Below are 17,017 nucleotides of genomic sequence, written 5' to 3' on the forward strand. Positions count from 1 at the left end.
TATAGACATCTTACCTGATATCGCAGTGCTGAAAACTTTGCAGTCATGTGTCTTCGGGTTCTTTAATGCATAGGAATATTGAATTTTTAAATTCATATTTAATGCAGTGGACATGAATATAATGGAATTAAGTATTGCTTTATGGAATGGAATGAGATGTAATTTTATAGTACTTTTATCCCAGATGCATTAATTTTAATTATTAAAATTTTCTATACTGTTAAATTCTATAAATGTCATGATAACATATCAGAGGAATAATACAATTTTTTTTTGAAAGAGCAGATTTTTAAATTAATATTCATTTAGTACTTGAACGAGTTGTTCTTTATAAATATTTTTGTACATTAGTTGTTCATGATTTGTATATCCTGGAAATTCTGTTTCTAAAATATTTTTCTTTTTTCAATTTCTCCTTTTCACTGAATTGGGAGTTGAGTTTGTAATTCCGTTTCAGGTTGAAGGCAATCAGGCTCTTATTGTTTCAATTTTAATGTATTATCTACACAATTACAATTTATATTAAAGGGTGAATATAAATATGTGAATTGTTTCTCTTCGAGTAGTTCGTCACCCCTTCGATTGCTGGATATGAGACCGTGAAGAGTGAAGATAGATAAGTGGTCACATCTCATTTACTGCAAAATAATTATCAGTCATTAGTACTTTAATATTAAAATAATCTTTTAAAATTATTGATATAAATATTTAAAATTTGCATTAATACAATATATTATATTAACAAATTATTTCATTAGTAACTATAAGTTTAATCCTAAAAAAATGGAGATTAACCTTCAAGGGGTCTCTCCCAGGTCCCCATCCTTCTTAATTTTCATAGTTATTCCTTTGTTGTTAGATTTTTATTTGTGTAACCAAACTTTTCTTTACTAAGAGAATGATGTAATTTAGTTGTTGAAAATATTTTGACCTTAATTTAGTCATTCTAGATTTTCAATTTTTGAATATCAGTTGTTGGCTTAATTTTTTTGGATGTTTGATCACCATTTAAATATTGAGTTTACCTATGTTAATGCCAGGAATTCTGAGTAAAATATGTACCAGTTTCTTTCAAACATTACATCATTTAAGGACAGTTTTACTAATGTGGTTTTACTTAAATTTCATAGAACTTAATAATCCTATTTTGTTAATTTGATATAAGAAATTAAGCTTATTATCAGTGTTTAAGTAAAGTTGTTCCACCAAAAGAATTTAGATTATAACAGAATTAGAAAGCTTAACCATCAATGAGAACATTAGAATTAAGACCACAAATTAATCAATTAAGGTGACTCAAACGATGCAATTTCTATTTGTAAGGTACTTGAATTTATACTTCATAAGAAAAAGTAAATAAAAATCGTTTAAATTGTGAAGTAATAATTGTAAATAATTTTGTTTATTATAAATAATAATTTTTTAGTCTCACCTTTCTACGCTTCATATAACTTGAAACAAATCCTAATTAACATATTTAAGAAATTTAATTACTAATTGATTGACATAATATTTTTACCTATTATATTCTTTTAAGAGGGAATATTGTGCGAGTCCTTCTTATGCTAATTGGCGTGTTGGTGTTGTGAATGTGAAGACGAAGCAGAGAGTGAAAGTGATGGAGTCTTACGCTCCTCTTCTGGAGAAGACCCGAGTCCCCCAACCGGGGCTCCAAAAGTTGGCCGTCGATTCAATATTTTCGAAGCTCCGATCAGCGCCCAAACACCTCGACCCGGAATCCGAACCCGGAAGACACGCCATTTCTCACTGCCTCAACTCCTCTTCCCCTCACGTCGTCGACCAATCCGTTCGCAACGTGTGTCGCCTCGTAACCGATTCCGTCATCTCCGTCTCCCGCGCCTTGCTGGAGCTCCAATCCGCTCTCGAAGGATCCGACCCGAAACTCGTAACCGTTTTCGTGAAGGGATTGGGCTTCCTTGTTCGCTACTCTTTCCGCAGCAACAATGCCTCTTCCGACTTCACTTCTACCCTCACTCACCCCTTCGTTAAGGTCTGTAACTCACCGCAATTTCCACACATTATCTACTTCCATATGTATACACATATAGCTATGTATCTGTACGTGTATATTTCACTTTCATATTTATTGGTATATTATGCAAAAACAGGACAAAAGATAGTTGAAAGTTACAGTAGGTTTGAAATCACGTTGAAAAACCTCATAACGTGGATTTAACGCAGAAGTTACAGCCAGTAACACTGAAGTATATGTGTATCTATAGACATTTAAACATGAATTTAAACAAATTATTATTATTATTATTATTATAAATCGCTAAGAAGAAAATTGCAAAGAATTTGGAAAAGGAAAATGATACTTTCATTACGACTTTTGTAAATAATATTTATTGGCCATAAAGAAAAAGTTGCGTTGGGATGGCCTGGAGTTTATCTTGCATGAGAGTATGGGAGGAGTGTTTTGAGTAGTAGTTTGTGTAAGCATGGTTTTGCTCCAAGAAAAGGCAAAGCAAAAATGACAGAAATTTGTTATACTTGGTTCTTGGTGTGTAAGTAAGCTGCTGATTCTTGAATGAAGTGTGATTTATCTATTTTCTTACCCTTTTTTAATGTTTGGCAGGTGTTGTTGTGTCGGTCGGAAGTTCAATCTGAACTCCTGCGGCAAGTGTTGCTGTTTATGTTGGAGAATAAGCGTCTGGAAATGGTGCAAGTTTGTGAAATTTTAAGGCCCTTGTTGAATTTCTCAATCATAAAGTTTTTAGCTTTGGAATCATCATCCTCCTCATTTGCGATGCAACTGGTATCGTCTATGGCAGCATTCTGTTGCTCCTTTCCGCATGAGTCCATGCCTGTTTTTAAGCTGCTAATGGGGTCCCTTAAGTATCTTCCACACGAGACATGTGAAGTAAGTGTAATTGTGAGAAGAAGCATTGGATGTGTTGTGTTTTATTAGTTCTTCATTGTGGTCATTGTGTCTTGTTAGTGTAGTGATAGGTGAAGTGAAATAATTATCTTATTGCAGTTTTCTTTTTGGACCTTCTCAGGACTACAGGAAATTAGTATTTGTTATAGAACATATGGTGGAAGCATATATAGTGGTACTGAAATCTTTGGCTGGAAATAAATCAGTATGTCCCTTGTATTTTACTGTTCACATTTGTGTTCGTTACTTTCACAATGTTGTTTCCTTGATACATGTAATTTATGCCTTGCTCTTGTATTGTTCTTTATCCCTGTAAGCAGCTGATAACTGAAGCTCAACTACATGCTGTTGAATTTCTGGAAACAATTCTTTCTCTATCCACATGTCTTCAGTGGCACCCTGGTGGCTATGAGCCCATATGTGAACTCTTTAAGCGCTTGTTTTCTGTACAGAAAGATCTTGGGTTACAATGGTTGCCTGGTTTGTCATCGACCATGCTGTCATTATTCACTATCCTTATTCAGTCAGAACTTGAACATGAACAAATTTCTATATTGAAATTCCTTCTCTTAATCCTGAAGTGGAAATGCAATAACAGTAAGTTTTCTGTAGCTGTCCCAACTTTGGGGGTTTATGCATCAAGTTGAATACATGCGATCGGAAGTATGATATTCTTCTTTTAAAACCGCAACATTTATTTTTGTGTATTTTCCTTTGAGTTCTAACTTAATATCTGCACCAATGGCATTTATGTGTCATAGAAAAAAGTTTATGAATTTTTTCTGGATACTGGTTTTGCATACTCTCTTGTTGCTTCATTGTGATGAATTGGGTTCAGGTCTTTAGGTGGTTAGTTTGTTAACTGTTTGGCAAGTAGGCTACATTTGCCTTATACATGCCTGATGCTAGATTATTTTCCATAATTCCACTGCAACATTTCTTCCTGCTGTCAAATGCTCTTGCGCAAATTCATAAAATAATATCTGTACTTATGCTCATTTGATAATCCCCTTAATATTATCATTTTAATTATTTATTCTAATAGTTTATGGTTACCAATGCAGATGATGCTATCAGCAGAACTAAATCCTCTTTTTTTGAAGAGACTTTGTTTCTTCTTCCTGTTGTTAGCCTCATGTCATCTTCATCCAAATCTGTGAAGGGACTGGCTATTGATTTGCTTCTCCTCTTGGAAAAGCTCCTTGTCAAGATGTTTGTGGCACTAAAAGATAAACCAATCGTTGAGGGGGGTGTTCATTATCCTAGCACACCAGGATATATAGTTTTGAGACTTTTACGACATCTGTGGTACCAGGTTTTTTGTCTGTCTCATAATATTTTTTCCTGTGTAAAATGTTGCATGTATCATCTACAAAAATGATATTTATTTTTAGATGGAAGCTTTGATATGCTGTAGTCCTGAATGAATATATCCCAATTTACTATTTATGTGTCAAGAACAGGGGCGTTAAAATAATGAGAATTGTAGCTATTTCAACTTTTCTATCTCAGCAATAATAGAATTTTAGAAATTCTATGCTTCTATTGTTTCAGGATGGAGAATCTTCTTACAGAATTTCCCTTCTGAAGTTGGCTTTAAAGGGCATGAATCAAAGTGAAATAATGCATGATAGTCCAACATCTTGGGTTTCTCATGTAAGAGGGTTCTGTTTGTCAATTGTTGACCAACGAAAATCTTCATTACCTCTCTCACATTTTCAGGAAGTATTTTTGAATGGTATAACCCACTAGTTTTTGGGAAATGGAGTTATAATTGTGTTAAAGGATGCTAGAGATTGATGTTATCTCAATGTCTTGCTTTGCAGAGATACCCTTGTTACTCAGTGCTGTTCTCGGTGTTTTATTGATACAGCCATTAATGGGCGCTGCTGCTGTCGATTCTTTGTCTTCCATTGCCATTATGGATCCCAAAATGGGAGTTCCTTTGTTGTTAACCATTATGTTTTACAGTAATATATTCACAAGACATGATGTCAATCACCATGATATGTTGGTAACTTCTCTCTTTCATACTAGAATTTATTGCACGGCATTACCTTGTTCTTTTGTCTCCCATTGTATGTGAAGTATTTTTTCCCTCTCTTGTTTTTGAACTGTTTTTGCAGCTAAAAGTTTTTGAAATGCTGCCATCACTTGCTTCACACTCCGCAATGATTCCACTTGTAGTTCAAACAATCTTGCCAATGCTTAACAAAGATGCAAAAGTGTGGGTACTCTGATAGATTGTGTATTTTGTTTGCTTCTTTTATTTCTCAAACTAGTTATTGTATTATTCTTGCTTTGTGGTATCTTGTTTTTGTTGGAATAATGTTATACCATTATGGTCCCGTTTTTAGCATTCTGACTTTGAGTATTGATCTAAGTGTTTGAACTCTGAGCTGCTATTGTATTTAGTTGGAAAAAGGACCATATGACATATAAAAGCTTTTATGTATAATTTCTGATTTTCCTTTGCATTATTTTCAGAAGTCTTAATGGCTTTTAATATTCTTTGTAAATGATATATCCCTTCTGTACTTGTGCTCATAAATCTAAAATAGTGCTGTTACTAATCTAGCACTCTATATATGGCTGCTTAACCTGATTGAACCTTCACCTCATCACATAGAGGATGCTTGGTTTTAAGATAGAAAATTTATTCTGGTCCTTAAATGTTATTTTGGGCTTGAAGCTAAAATTTGGCCCTTGTGCATTCATCAAAATATTGAGTATAAATGCAATTTTCTTTAAATACTTTTCTCCTCACTTGCAGCTCATTATATTCTACAGCAACTAGATTGCTATGTCGAACTTGGGAGATCAATGATCGAGCTTTTGGGAGTTTGCAAGTGAGCTTTTCATTCCACAGTTTCTAGTATCTTCTGCTTCCACCCATTATTTTAGGTGGACATAAATAATTATTTAATGAAGAAGATGAGATTATTTGGACAGTAATTCATTAAAGAAATAGAATTGTTAACTTAATGAATTTAAATTTTAATTGTTTATAGAAAGCTCTCTTAAAGAGGGTTGAGCACATTGAATTAGTGCCAGGATTCCATTCTTGAACTCTTTGTTATTTGTTGAGATGCTGTGTTATGTTGCTAATAGAGTCATGGTGTAGTTGATTAATATTTCCTTAGTTCTTAAGAGCAGGATTTATTGTACCATGTCTTGAAATGGATGATGCATCAAGGACATAAGTTATTTGTAGATAAATATAGTAAATAACTTAGTTCCTAGGCTTTTACTAATCTCAGATTGTTGATAATCTGAGATGACTCCTGACATATCTATATATGGCTTGTCCAAACAATGTTTTTGATTCTCAAAGCTAGCTGCTAAAATCTTTTTATTGTTTTTTTCTCCTTAAAATTGTGTGCAATGGTATAATTTAAACTTTGTTCGATTTGTAGGGGATAGTTTTGGAGAAGCAAGAATTTTAGTTGCTTTTTGGCCAAAAATGACATTACATCTTTTCTCATTTTTTTTGGTGAGGGCATGTTCACCCTAGCAGAGCTCAAACTTATAGCCTTAAGATTTTAATGCAATTAATGCAATATAAACAATTATTTATTCATGCAAACACACTTTTTCTGCATCATGATATTTTCTGGTGAATCTGTGCAAGGTCACATCAAAAGGTTTTCCACAATTTTACACGATATCTGACAACTTAGTATTGTTTGTCTCATTTTATCTTTTTAAGAATTGTCCATACAGAATATTTTAAAGAATTTTATTGTTAAGAATTGAGATGCCAATTTGCTTTACTCTTTTATGCCATTCCTTGCTGTGTCTTCATGATCTTTTACATTTTCTCCATATCTAGGGTGTCTTGCTCCCTAAAGCGTTTACTGATTTCACTTCAGAGAGAACTATCTGCATCAGCATGGCTGCTTCCATTCGAGATGTTTGCCATAAAAGTCCTGACAGGGGTGTTGACCTCATCTTGTCTGTATCGGTATGCCCTGCCTGTACTGTTTTCTTGCTTCTACTTTTCCGGTGCATGCTTTTATGAGAAATAATGGTTGTGTTGGAATAAACAGTCTTGCATTGAGAGCCAAGATCCTGTAATTAAAGCTCTTGGCTTGCAAAGCCTTGCCTTCCTTTGTGAAGCAGATGTGATTGGTAATTTCTTTTTTGTGTAAATATATTTAATAGAGTATACTATACTAAGGCATACTGGCATAGTAAGTTATACATGAAAAATAGTCTGACACTAGATCATGTTTCATTTAGTTTGTTGTTGAATGTAAATTCAAAGCATTCTGATTGGAAATACTATCTTCCTTGTTTAGATTTTTACACTGCATGGGATGTCATTGCAAAGCACGTGCAAGGTTACCAAGATGACCCTATTCTTGCTCATAGGTATACGTGTTTAAGGCTCTGTAGTCAATTACATGTTGTTGACTTAAATTTTGGTAAGGATGGTGGTGATGTTTCTTCTAGAAAAAGAAAAATTATAAATTGTAGCCTAAACTGAATATTTTGAACTCCTGTCCTTATGCATCCCAACTCATCAAGTGGCATTGAGAAGAGTTTTTTGTTCTTGGGGATTTTGAGTTTTTTAAATAAATATTGCTTTAGACATATATCTTCTTTTAGTTCATTCTCTTGTCTCAATAAAAGTCACCTCCTGTCTTGTGACAGCCTTTGCCTTCTGCTAAGGTGGGGTGCAATGGATGCAGAAGCATATCCAGAAGCATCAAAGAGTGTGTTGCAAATTATGTGGGATGTAGTTACCTCTGGTCAGGAGACACTGTGGGCAAAAGCAAGAATTTCAGCCCTGGAGGCACTTGCCCAATATGAAGTATATCCATCGATGCGAACCTTGCCCTGCATGCGTGGATAACACTTAATTAAAAAAAAGTAATTTACACTTCTTCCATTAATATTGTTTTGTTAACACTTTCAGGTGTCTCAGCTTGAAAAAAGTATTCCTGATTTCAAGAAAATGAATTTGGAGATGTTCTTTTCTGAGACTAATCCCAAAGTACTGACGGTTATGGAGGAATTCTATGTCAAGATAATTACATATGAGCACATGTAACCATTGCATCCTACAATTAATTTACTGACCTCTTGAATGTGATAACATCAGTATGATTGAATTTGTTAATTTTCTATTTATTTGCTTTAGAAATCGCCGAAGACTTGTCAAGGAGAAAAAAGTTACAGGAAGTAAGATTGAAAAATTGATGAATGTATTTCCACAGGTTATGTTCTCTTCAGGTATGGTGGTATCAGCTGTTCATTTTGTATTTTTTTTATCCAGAACTCCTACAGGAAGAAAATCAGATCTGAAAGTGGAAAAAAATAAAATAAAATGCTTAAACTAACTTTTCTTTTTATCCACAATATCTCTTTCCTGAACTCAAGGTTTGTTACTGCCAAAAATGAAGGAAAATCAATTTATTCAGATTTTGCCAAAATCTAAATGAAACTGAGTGGTCGTGGTTATGTTGACAGGACATGACTTTTTTCATATGATTTATAAACTGAATGGTTCCTTCAATGGGATAGTGGAAATTCTCTCACTATTTGCTTTTTCAAACTCTGGTTTAATATAGTAATTTTCTAGTGATATTTGTATATGCCTTGATATGTAAGCATTCTATTTGCAGGAAAGATAAGTGAGGCTAGGGAATTACCTGGTGCAGCTTTATTGTGTTTTTCTTTCCCTCGTAAAGATGTGAATGAATATCAAGCGTCAAAAGTAAGATATTAATAGATTAAATATATTCTGATTAAATTTGGCTGCACTTTTGAATCTGATATCATAAGTATTCAGAGGTTAAGAGATGTACACGCTGGGTATGCAAATGCTCTAGTGGAAGTTGCTACTTCTCTTCAGCTGTCAAGAAATATCTTGCTTGCACTGATGGCACTGCAATCATGGAAAGGCTTCATGCGACATTGGATGAAGGCTTACACTTTGTCCTATGATGCTAAGGCACAATCAAGTGCCCTAGACAAGACTTCTAAAGCTGCTAGTGAAATTTTAAAGGTTAAGTTTGGTGTTTTGTCATTACAGAATATCCTTTTTGTTCTTTTATCTGCATTCACTGCACAAGTTTATGCTGTATCTAATGTAGGTTGTTTTGCACATGCATTTTTTGCAGAGTGTGATAGCAATAGCAAATGAGGCTATACCTAGAGCTGCTGAAAATATTGCACTGGCTATTGGTGCACTCTGTGTGGTGAGAAGATTTACTATGGTTACGCACTCATTTTAAATTTCTATGAAGTTTAACTGATTATTATCTGGGCTGCATATTGGCATCTCAACATATAAACTATTGTTATGATTATGAAACATGTAATTCTATGGATATTTATTTATAACCACATTTTATATGACCAATTTTACATAAGAAATGATCATGAAAGTAATTTAGCCTCATAATGCCACATATCCCTCAATCTGATATCTGTTGCAGTTCTATAATTTTGCTTAGGGTTATGCTTAACTAGAATGACATCAAATTAATGAGTCAACTCTCTAATAATTTGTTTATTAATGTATCTTGTGTGATTAGCATAATAGCCTTTTAATCCTCTAGATCTCTGGCCATGCTATTGTCAGGTTTTGCCTCCATCTGTTCACACTGTTAAATCTGCTGCTTCAAAGTTTCTTTTGGAGTGGTTGCTCCAACATGAACATGAACACCGCCAATGGTCTGCTGCAATTTCTCTGGGGGTAATCTCAAGTGGCCTTCATGTAACGGATCATAAACAGAGATATCATAACATCACGGGACTTCTTGAGGTATTCTTGTTCTCTTCTTTTTTGTGTATGTCTAAGTTGAGATATTATGTAGATACAGATATCCTAGGAGATATGATACAGATTTAATTCAGATGATTTTGTCTCTACCTATATCAGATTTGATTTGTATTTATGCAAATAGCCCTTTGTTGATGAGATTTTCTGTACATTATGTAATTAGGACCAAATAAATATCCTTTTTACAGTTTCAATCAATAAGAAATACATATTTTTCTTTCTTCTAACTTAAGATTTAGATTGTATTCTTTCTATTCCCTTTTTTTATTATTAAAATAAAAATCTGATGAAAACAATTTTGAAGAAAAATGAAAGTATATCCTTGTTTATGAATTTCTCTTAACAGTTTAGATGAAATATAAGTGTTTCCAAAACATTTTTTAACTCCACTTTCTCCCCTTTCCTTATCTTTTATGAACTTTAATCAAAACCATTTTGGAGAAAGAAATTCACACCTTTATGTTATTAGATTAATGCTGTATCATATTTATGACCCTATTTACCTTTGTAGTAGTATAGTTGAGAAGGAAAATGAAAAATGCTATTACACACACTGAGAGGCTAAAATCACGAGTTTTCATTGGGTCCTCTTGTCATTTTATTATTAATTTTTTAATTGGCTTCACTCTTGTGAGAACTTAGTTGTAAGATTAATTGGCATTCTATTTCACTGATTGTGTGAACTTCCAGGTTCTCTTCGTTAGCAGAAGTTCCCTTGTAAAAGGAGCATGTGGTGTTGGATTGGGTTTTTCTTGCCAAGATCTTCTTACCAGAGTTGAAGCTGCTGATACCTCTACTGTTGAGAAGGAAACAGAAAAGGTTCCAGAATCTGAATTACTAGGAAGAATTGTTAGGGCCTTAGCTATGATGATACAGCACAGAACTCAATGTTCTTGTGATGTTTTGGACAGTCTATGTTCATGCTTTCCACTGGGTTCATATGATGGGAATGTGAAAGTATTTGAACCATTATCTGAGAACAATGAAGACTTGGAAGAAGATATCTGGGGTATTGCTGGACTTGTTCTTGGTCTAGCTACCTCTATTAGTGCAATATACAGAATTGGAGAGTTAGAGGCGGTTATCAAGATAAAGAACTTGGTAATATCATGGCTTCCACATGTCAATTCACTAGGTGAAAACAGTAGTTTCAAGGGGGAGGAATCTAAGATTGTTTTGGCACTAGGATCCTGTATTGCACTTCCCACAATAGTTGCTTTTTGCCAGAGAATGGAATTGATGGATGATGTTGAGTTGGACCACATTGTAGTTGGCTTTAAAGAGCTGATTTCTGAGTTAATTTCTGTGAAAAAGTCTGGTATTTTGCACCATAGTTTGCTGATGGCATCATGTGTTGGAGCAGGGACAGTACTTTCATGTGTACTGAATGAAGGTGTTTACTCTGTTGAGATTGAACATGTTAAATGTTTACTGGAACAGTTCAGAAAATGTTACTTGAATCCATTCCCTTTTCTTGTCCATCTTGGAGGCATGCTAGGAGTTGTTAATGCTATGGGAGCTGGTGCAGGAATTTTGGTCAATATGAACTTTCCAAATTACACTAGGCAATCTGGTTATCAGAAGAAGGTAATTGACCTTTTTAAAGAGTTGCCGCCAGCTATCACTCTTGTCATATTTGTTAGTTTCTTGTTGTTTCATATTTAAATATCTCACTCTGTAAACAACAGGAATCTTCTTCTGTCATGGGTCCTCTTCTATCAAGTTCTGATTTTGAATCCCACTTGACATCTTTGGTGCAAGAGATGTTTCTTGTGGCACAGAATTCTGATAATCATCAGCTCCAACAGTTTGCTTCTTGGGTGCTTGCCTTCCTTCGACATCATTTATGGTCCAAGGAACTTTTGGGGGTTGATGAAGAGAGGAATGTGGCCCAAACTAATTCAAAATCTGTTTCTCAAAGTTTTTCTGAGGACAGTCTGGTTCTGAAACTCAGTTTGTGGCTTATGGATTTCAAATACACTGAGGTAGATCTCTTGCCCATATTTTGTGTAAATTAAGTTCTTAATCTCTAGCTGACATGTGAACGCGCACGTGTGCATATTTCAATATTTTTCTTTCATTTTTAGTTTCTGTTAAAAATCATATGGTACATCAAATCAATAATTGAGATCATTCATGAATAATTTGTTTCAGTTTGATAAATTTTGTTTTTGATCCTTTTTGAAATGTAATAACTGTGCTGACATCTTTGAGTGCCATTGGTTTTTAGTCCTTGAAATTATGACAAAAAAACTTTAGTTCCTAAAATTACATAAACAAATTTTAGTCCCTTTGACTAGTTTTGTTAAATTTGTCTAAATACATGTTAGATATAATAAATTAAGTGTTAATGCGATATTTATATGACTATCAATGATATGACAATTTTAAAATAATAATAAAGGATGTGTTGATGGCCTTGAACTTCCTTGTTCACTTCAACTTCATTCAAAATTTTAAAAGCATACCAGACTAATGCTTTCTTATCTGCAAAAAATTCTATTTTACAATTTCAAGGACTAAATTGAATAGTGTTTATAATTTCAATGACGAAATTAAATGATGTCTATAATTTTAAGGAGTAAATTGATTGGTTTCTTATAATTTTGGGTATTAATTTTTTTTATATAATTTTAGAGACTAAATTAACAGATATCTATAATTTCACGGAATAAATTGAGTCGTTTCATATTTTTATGGACTAAAATTATCAATTTATAATATTGAGGGACTAAATTAATAGATATCAATAATTTCAAGGACTAGATTGACTGATTCAATAATTTTTGGGATTAAATATTCTTTTCATAATTTTTAAGGATTGAATCGATATGTCTATTATTTGAGTGATTAAAATGAATTATTACTCCATTTTGTATGTGCTATTGTGCTTGAGTCAGTTTTAATTACTATGCTTTAACAACAAAATGAGTTTTAATTTTTGTTGCTTTTGGTTCTATGATCTTTATCTTTGTATTACTCGATCTTTGACATTCTTTTGTGCTTTACAGCTTCGTGAAACTATATTCTATATTATAATTACTTCCGCTTCCCCTAATTAACTCTCTATTCTTGATTTTGGCATGGATGCATGTGTATAATAAACTTCCAATATACATCCTATACTTCAAAAGTCTACTACAATAACTGTTATATGTTTCCTGTTTGTCTCTTCTCATTGTTCTTATTTTGTCTTGTCCAAGTTTAGCTGGGTACTATGATACACATTGGCACAGTGGTTGCAGTATTAAGGTGCCTTTCTAGAGCTCCCAGGTTGCCAGGCTTGGATTGGGGGTCAATTATTAGGCGTTGTATGAGATATGAGGCCAAGGCTGCTGATTTGTTACCAAAAGACTCTGCTTGTAAGAAAGAAACTCTAAGGGAGGAGTGCGTACTGTTTGCAATAGCTCATGCAAATCAATTTGATTCACTGCTAACTTTTCTGGATGAGCTATCTGATTTTTCTAGGTTCAGGACACTTGAAATAAATCTGCAGGCATGTCTGCTAAATCATCTAGCAGATCTTGTAAAAGTATATTCAAACTCCAGGCTTGAGAAACTATTTGGTGATGTGAGTAATCACTTATCTTTATTTTCCTCATCTGAAAAGTCTAGTACCTGCCAGAAAAGACTGTTATGTATTTCATGCTGGAAGGGTCTCTATGAGTGTCTAGATGAAGTTTCTGTGGACACATCTGGTCACATATCCCATATTGAGAGGTGCATGGAGGTTCTATTTAGTATATTGCCAATGGTGCAATCTTCTGGAAATGTAGAATCAGGGGACATAAGTTTTGCAGAGGAGTGGTCCAAGGCTGTAAGATGCTTAGGGAAGGCTCCACAGAGTTGGCTATTGGATTTCCTTAAGGTATGGTATGCATACAACATTTTACTGTATCTCTTCCTCAGCTTTTCGCATCAAGAAAATTATTTTGAAATCTCTCTAATAATAATCTTTTACGTTATGTCATCATTTCTGTTGTTCAGTACCTTCCTTATGTAGATCTCCTGTTATTTGCTTAAAGTTAATATTCCTTGGTGTTGATTCAAATTAAAGTTACTATACATGCATTATTCTTGCACCTGACTTTTCTTTTTTGTTGGCATGTTGTACATTTTATTTAATTTAATGTTCAGAAATATTAAAACCGCAAATATGTAAAGAAAACTTCCATAATTTATTTAATTTTTAATATTATGTAATTTTTGTATATTACAAAATTATAATATTAAAAAGTTTTCATTCAAATACAATAAAGATAAAAACAATTTAAAAAAAAAGAATATAAAATTTGTAAACAAATAATGTCTTTTTAACTTGGATGAAAAAAATTAAAGTTAGATTAAAAAATTATAAAATATAGAAAGAAATCATCAATTTGAATTTTTTAACATTATTTAAAGTTGTATGATGAAAATTAATTTAAATAATTTTTTTATCTCCATAATTATTTGATTTTTATTTTTTAAAGTCGTTCTGAAATAATGAATTTGTAAAAATATGTAAAGAAAATTTTCCTTAATTTGAAATTAGAAATTATTTTATAGTTTTTATGTCAAAAATTATAATGCTAATATTTTTCATTAAATAATATAAATAATTATGTGAAAAATAAGAAAGCATTTTCTTTAGATTAGGGGAAAGAATTGAAAAAAGAAAACTCTCTAGATGGGGGTGATCATAAAATAAATATAGAAAGTTTTCCTCAATTTTACTTTCTATCATCATCTAAAATTTCTTATATCAAAAAGTTAGTTTAAATATGTTTGTCTCTAAAATTGACTTTTTTGAGTTAACTTTTTTAGTCACCATGTATAAAATATTTATGTTTAGTCCTGACAAGTGCCTTAAATGGACTATTCATTAATATTTATGTATCATTAATTTTTTTAGTCCACAATGTATAAAAACACACTTTTTATCAAGTATAAGTATTATAAAAAAAGTAAAACTGGACTAATTCTAAAAATTGTTATACTTGAGCCAAAAATATATTCAATTCCTAAAGGTTATAATATTAATAATCTATATTCAATAATGATACATACACAAGTGTAAACATGTGCACACACTTTAAAAGATACATCATGTTAAAATTTTATACTAAAAATGAAATAAGTAATTAATAATAAATTTCTATGCTAATAATCAAATTATAGACAACTTCAGTATGTAGTGCTGGCAATAATACTTCTTATCTACAAATTTAAGTTAATCCTCCTTAGCATTTAAACCGTGACCTAAGGGGCCATTTGTAAGCACAGGTTTCACGCGAGGAGTTTGTTCAGACTCTTCAGAGTACTGACAAATCAATTGAAGTCCTAAAAAAGGTTTGTGCTAAGATCAAGCTAGTGAAGACTGGTTCTCTTTCACTGATTGAACTTGGAAAAATGAAATCCTACATATTGAACTCCAAATCACAAGGTTAGTTTTCTCCTCTGTTACTCTGTATTACTCTGCTTTTGGGCATAGGAGCTCAGATGAATTTGGGCTGAAATAATTAATGGTTCTTACTTGAATTAGAGTTGCTATTTATTCACTTGTAAACTGTTTGGAACATGGAAGCATATTAAGCTGGAAATGCTTCACATATCAAATGTCAATTCTAAAGATTTAACTTTTGCAGGACTCTGGGATATACTCTTTGAAGTTGTTGCAGCTTTGTACCATGCAGAGGGAAGTATCAAAAGACAGTGGCTAATTGATGCTGTTGAAATTAGCTGCGTATCCAGTTTTCCTTCCACGGTAGGAACTTGATATTGATACCTTTATTACGATATATTTGGTAGTAATTATCATGCAGATTTTGCATGGAAATTTTCAAAAAATAAGCTCAGCAAGAATTAGTGTGATATTTTCTTTATTTGAAAAGTATATAATACATTAATTTAAATACATTTTAATAGGAAACAAAATTATGTTGGTTTGTTGTGAAATTTCATGTGCACAATGTTCATGATCAAACTCCCATTCACATGGTGGATGATGTGAGAAATTCATCCCGTAGAAAGAGTTACTCATTGTTATATGATTGATTTTAATTAGTGTTGATGGATCTTAACGTTATATTTTTACATATATAATTTTTATACTCAGTTTTCGTGAGGTAGAGAGAAAAGTGTCCTTTATAAGTTGTCATCAATGATATCAATGACATTGTTCACATGTTACAGTTTTTTATGGGTCTCTATCAAAATTGCTGAACTGTGAATTATTATTATTTGTAAATAATGTAACATGAAAGAAGCTTCTGTTTCTATCAATTTGAATGCCATAGACACAATTATTAGGTTTCTTCTTATGGAGTTCAGTTTTCACTGCCCAAATTTTTCTGTTGATGCTTATTGTTCATACTGTATTGTGCCTGATTTATTTGTGTGACTAGCATATACTATGCTACTGTTTGCTATTAATCGGCCCTGGTATAATTCTATATCGAGAGAGAAGATATGTTTTACTCCATGATAGATGATAACCAAGTTGAATTTGTTATGAAGCTCACTTCATTTATATACATCTCTTCATTATTCTGCAGGCGCTGCAGTTTCTTGGTCTGTTATCTGCTACCTGTTGCAAATATATGCCCTTCATGATTGTGGACCAACAAATGGTGCTGAATAATCTACCAGTCACCCTCGTGTCTCTTCTAGCAGATCGAAGCTGGAATGTCGTAGCAGAAACCGTTGTGTCCCACTTTTTTTCATCTACAGAACGTATATACAATTGGGCTGTTCAAATAGCAGATGGTTCTTATATTCCTGGTTCGCAACCCATTGATGAAAGTGAGAATCACATGGCTGTTTTTCTACCACGAGTGATGCATCATACGTGTGTATTACTGAAAAGCTACTTGCCATTAGATAAGCAGCTTAGGCTCGCCAACATGGTTATTGCTTGAGATGCAAACTACATTCTTGAAAGTATAGGATTATGATCACATTAAAATTGAGGCACGTCCTCATAAATTGTTTGCTCAAAGGAACGGCACCATCTTGCCACGCGTAGCACGATGGTGTTTGGGAATTATGCTTTGTTATTCATGGAATGCGGATAATTCTGTGTTTTTCCTGCACTCCCCGATTCGTTATTCCAAAGTGAATTGAGAGGACACAGTGTTGAGCAGAAGCCAACCGTGTGGGATGTCTCTTGCAAAGCATGAAGCTGTACATACACTTGTTCAATCCGATGCACTAAAATTCAGCAGAAGCAGAATGCATGTTGTACCATTTTCTTTTTTCCCTGTATACAAGTCTGTTGTATCATATGCTTATATGCAAGTAAAAACTGAACAAGATAGTTATGTGCCAAGACCCAAAATAAA

At 33.1% G+C, this 17,017-nt stretch overlaps 1 protein-coding gene across 1 annotated transcript; it reads left to right on the forward strand.

Annotated features, from left to right (window-relative positions):
- The first annotated feature begins 1,610 nt into the window (after positions 1 to 1,610).
- LOC113867573 (protein RST1) lies at positions 1,611 to 16,999 on the forward strand. Its single transcript, XM_027502967.1, has 25 exons — positions 1,611 to 2,011; positions 2,600 to 2,884; positions 3,024 to 3,107; positions 3,223 to 3,499; positions 3,967 to 4,217; positions 4,457 to 4,640; positions 4,729 to 4,916; positions 5,029 to 5,129; positions 5,676 to 5,751; positions 6,735 to 6,866; positions 6,952 to 7,033; positions 7,204 to 7,276; positions 7,559 to 7,718; positions 7,824 to 7,954; positions 8,049 to 8,140; positions 8,533 to 8,624; positions 8,700 to 8,915; positions 9,031 to 9,108; positions 9,495 to 9,677; positions 10,386 to 11,282; positions 11,384 to 11,680; positions 12,904 to 13,563; positions 14,961 to 15,120; positions 15,323 to 15,441; positions 16,232 to 16,999. Exons 1-25 carry the CDS (start codon positions 1,619 to 1,621, stop codon positions 16,592 to 16,594), a joined length of 5,574 nt encoding a protein of 1,857 aa, XP_027358768.1. The 5' UTR covers positions 1,611 to 1,618; the 3' UTR covers positions 16,595 to 16,999.
- Positions 17,000 to 17,017: the final 18 nt, after the last annotated feature.

This window comes from Abrus precatorius, unplaced genomic scaffold, assembly GCF_003935025.1.
Source record: "Abrus precatorius isolate BTA unplaced genomic scaffold, Abrus_2018 Scaffold5, whole genome shotgun sequence".
Classification (NCBI taxonomy): Eukaryota; Viridiplantae; Streptophyta; class Magnoliopsida; order Fabales; family Fabaceae; genus Abrus; species Abrus precatorius.

Excerpts from the sequence above, each read along its gene's own strand:
- LOC113867573 (XM_027502967.1), top strand. The coding sequence starts at position 1,619 with ATGGAGTCTTACGCTCCTCTTCTGGAGAAGACCCGAGTCCCCCAACCG. Across the intron at positions 7,955-8,048 it reads ATAATTACATATGAGCACAT|AAATCGCCGAAGACTTGTCA; the intron begins GTAACCATTGCA and ends TATTTGCTTTAG. Across the intron at positions 15,442-16,231 it reads TATCCAGTTTTCCTTCCACG|GCGCTGCAGTTTCTTGGTCT; the intron begins GTAGGAACTTGA and ends ATTATTCTGCAG.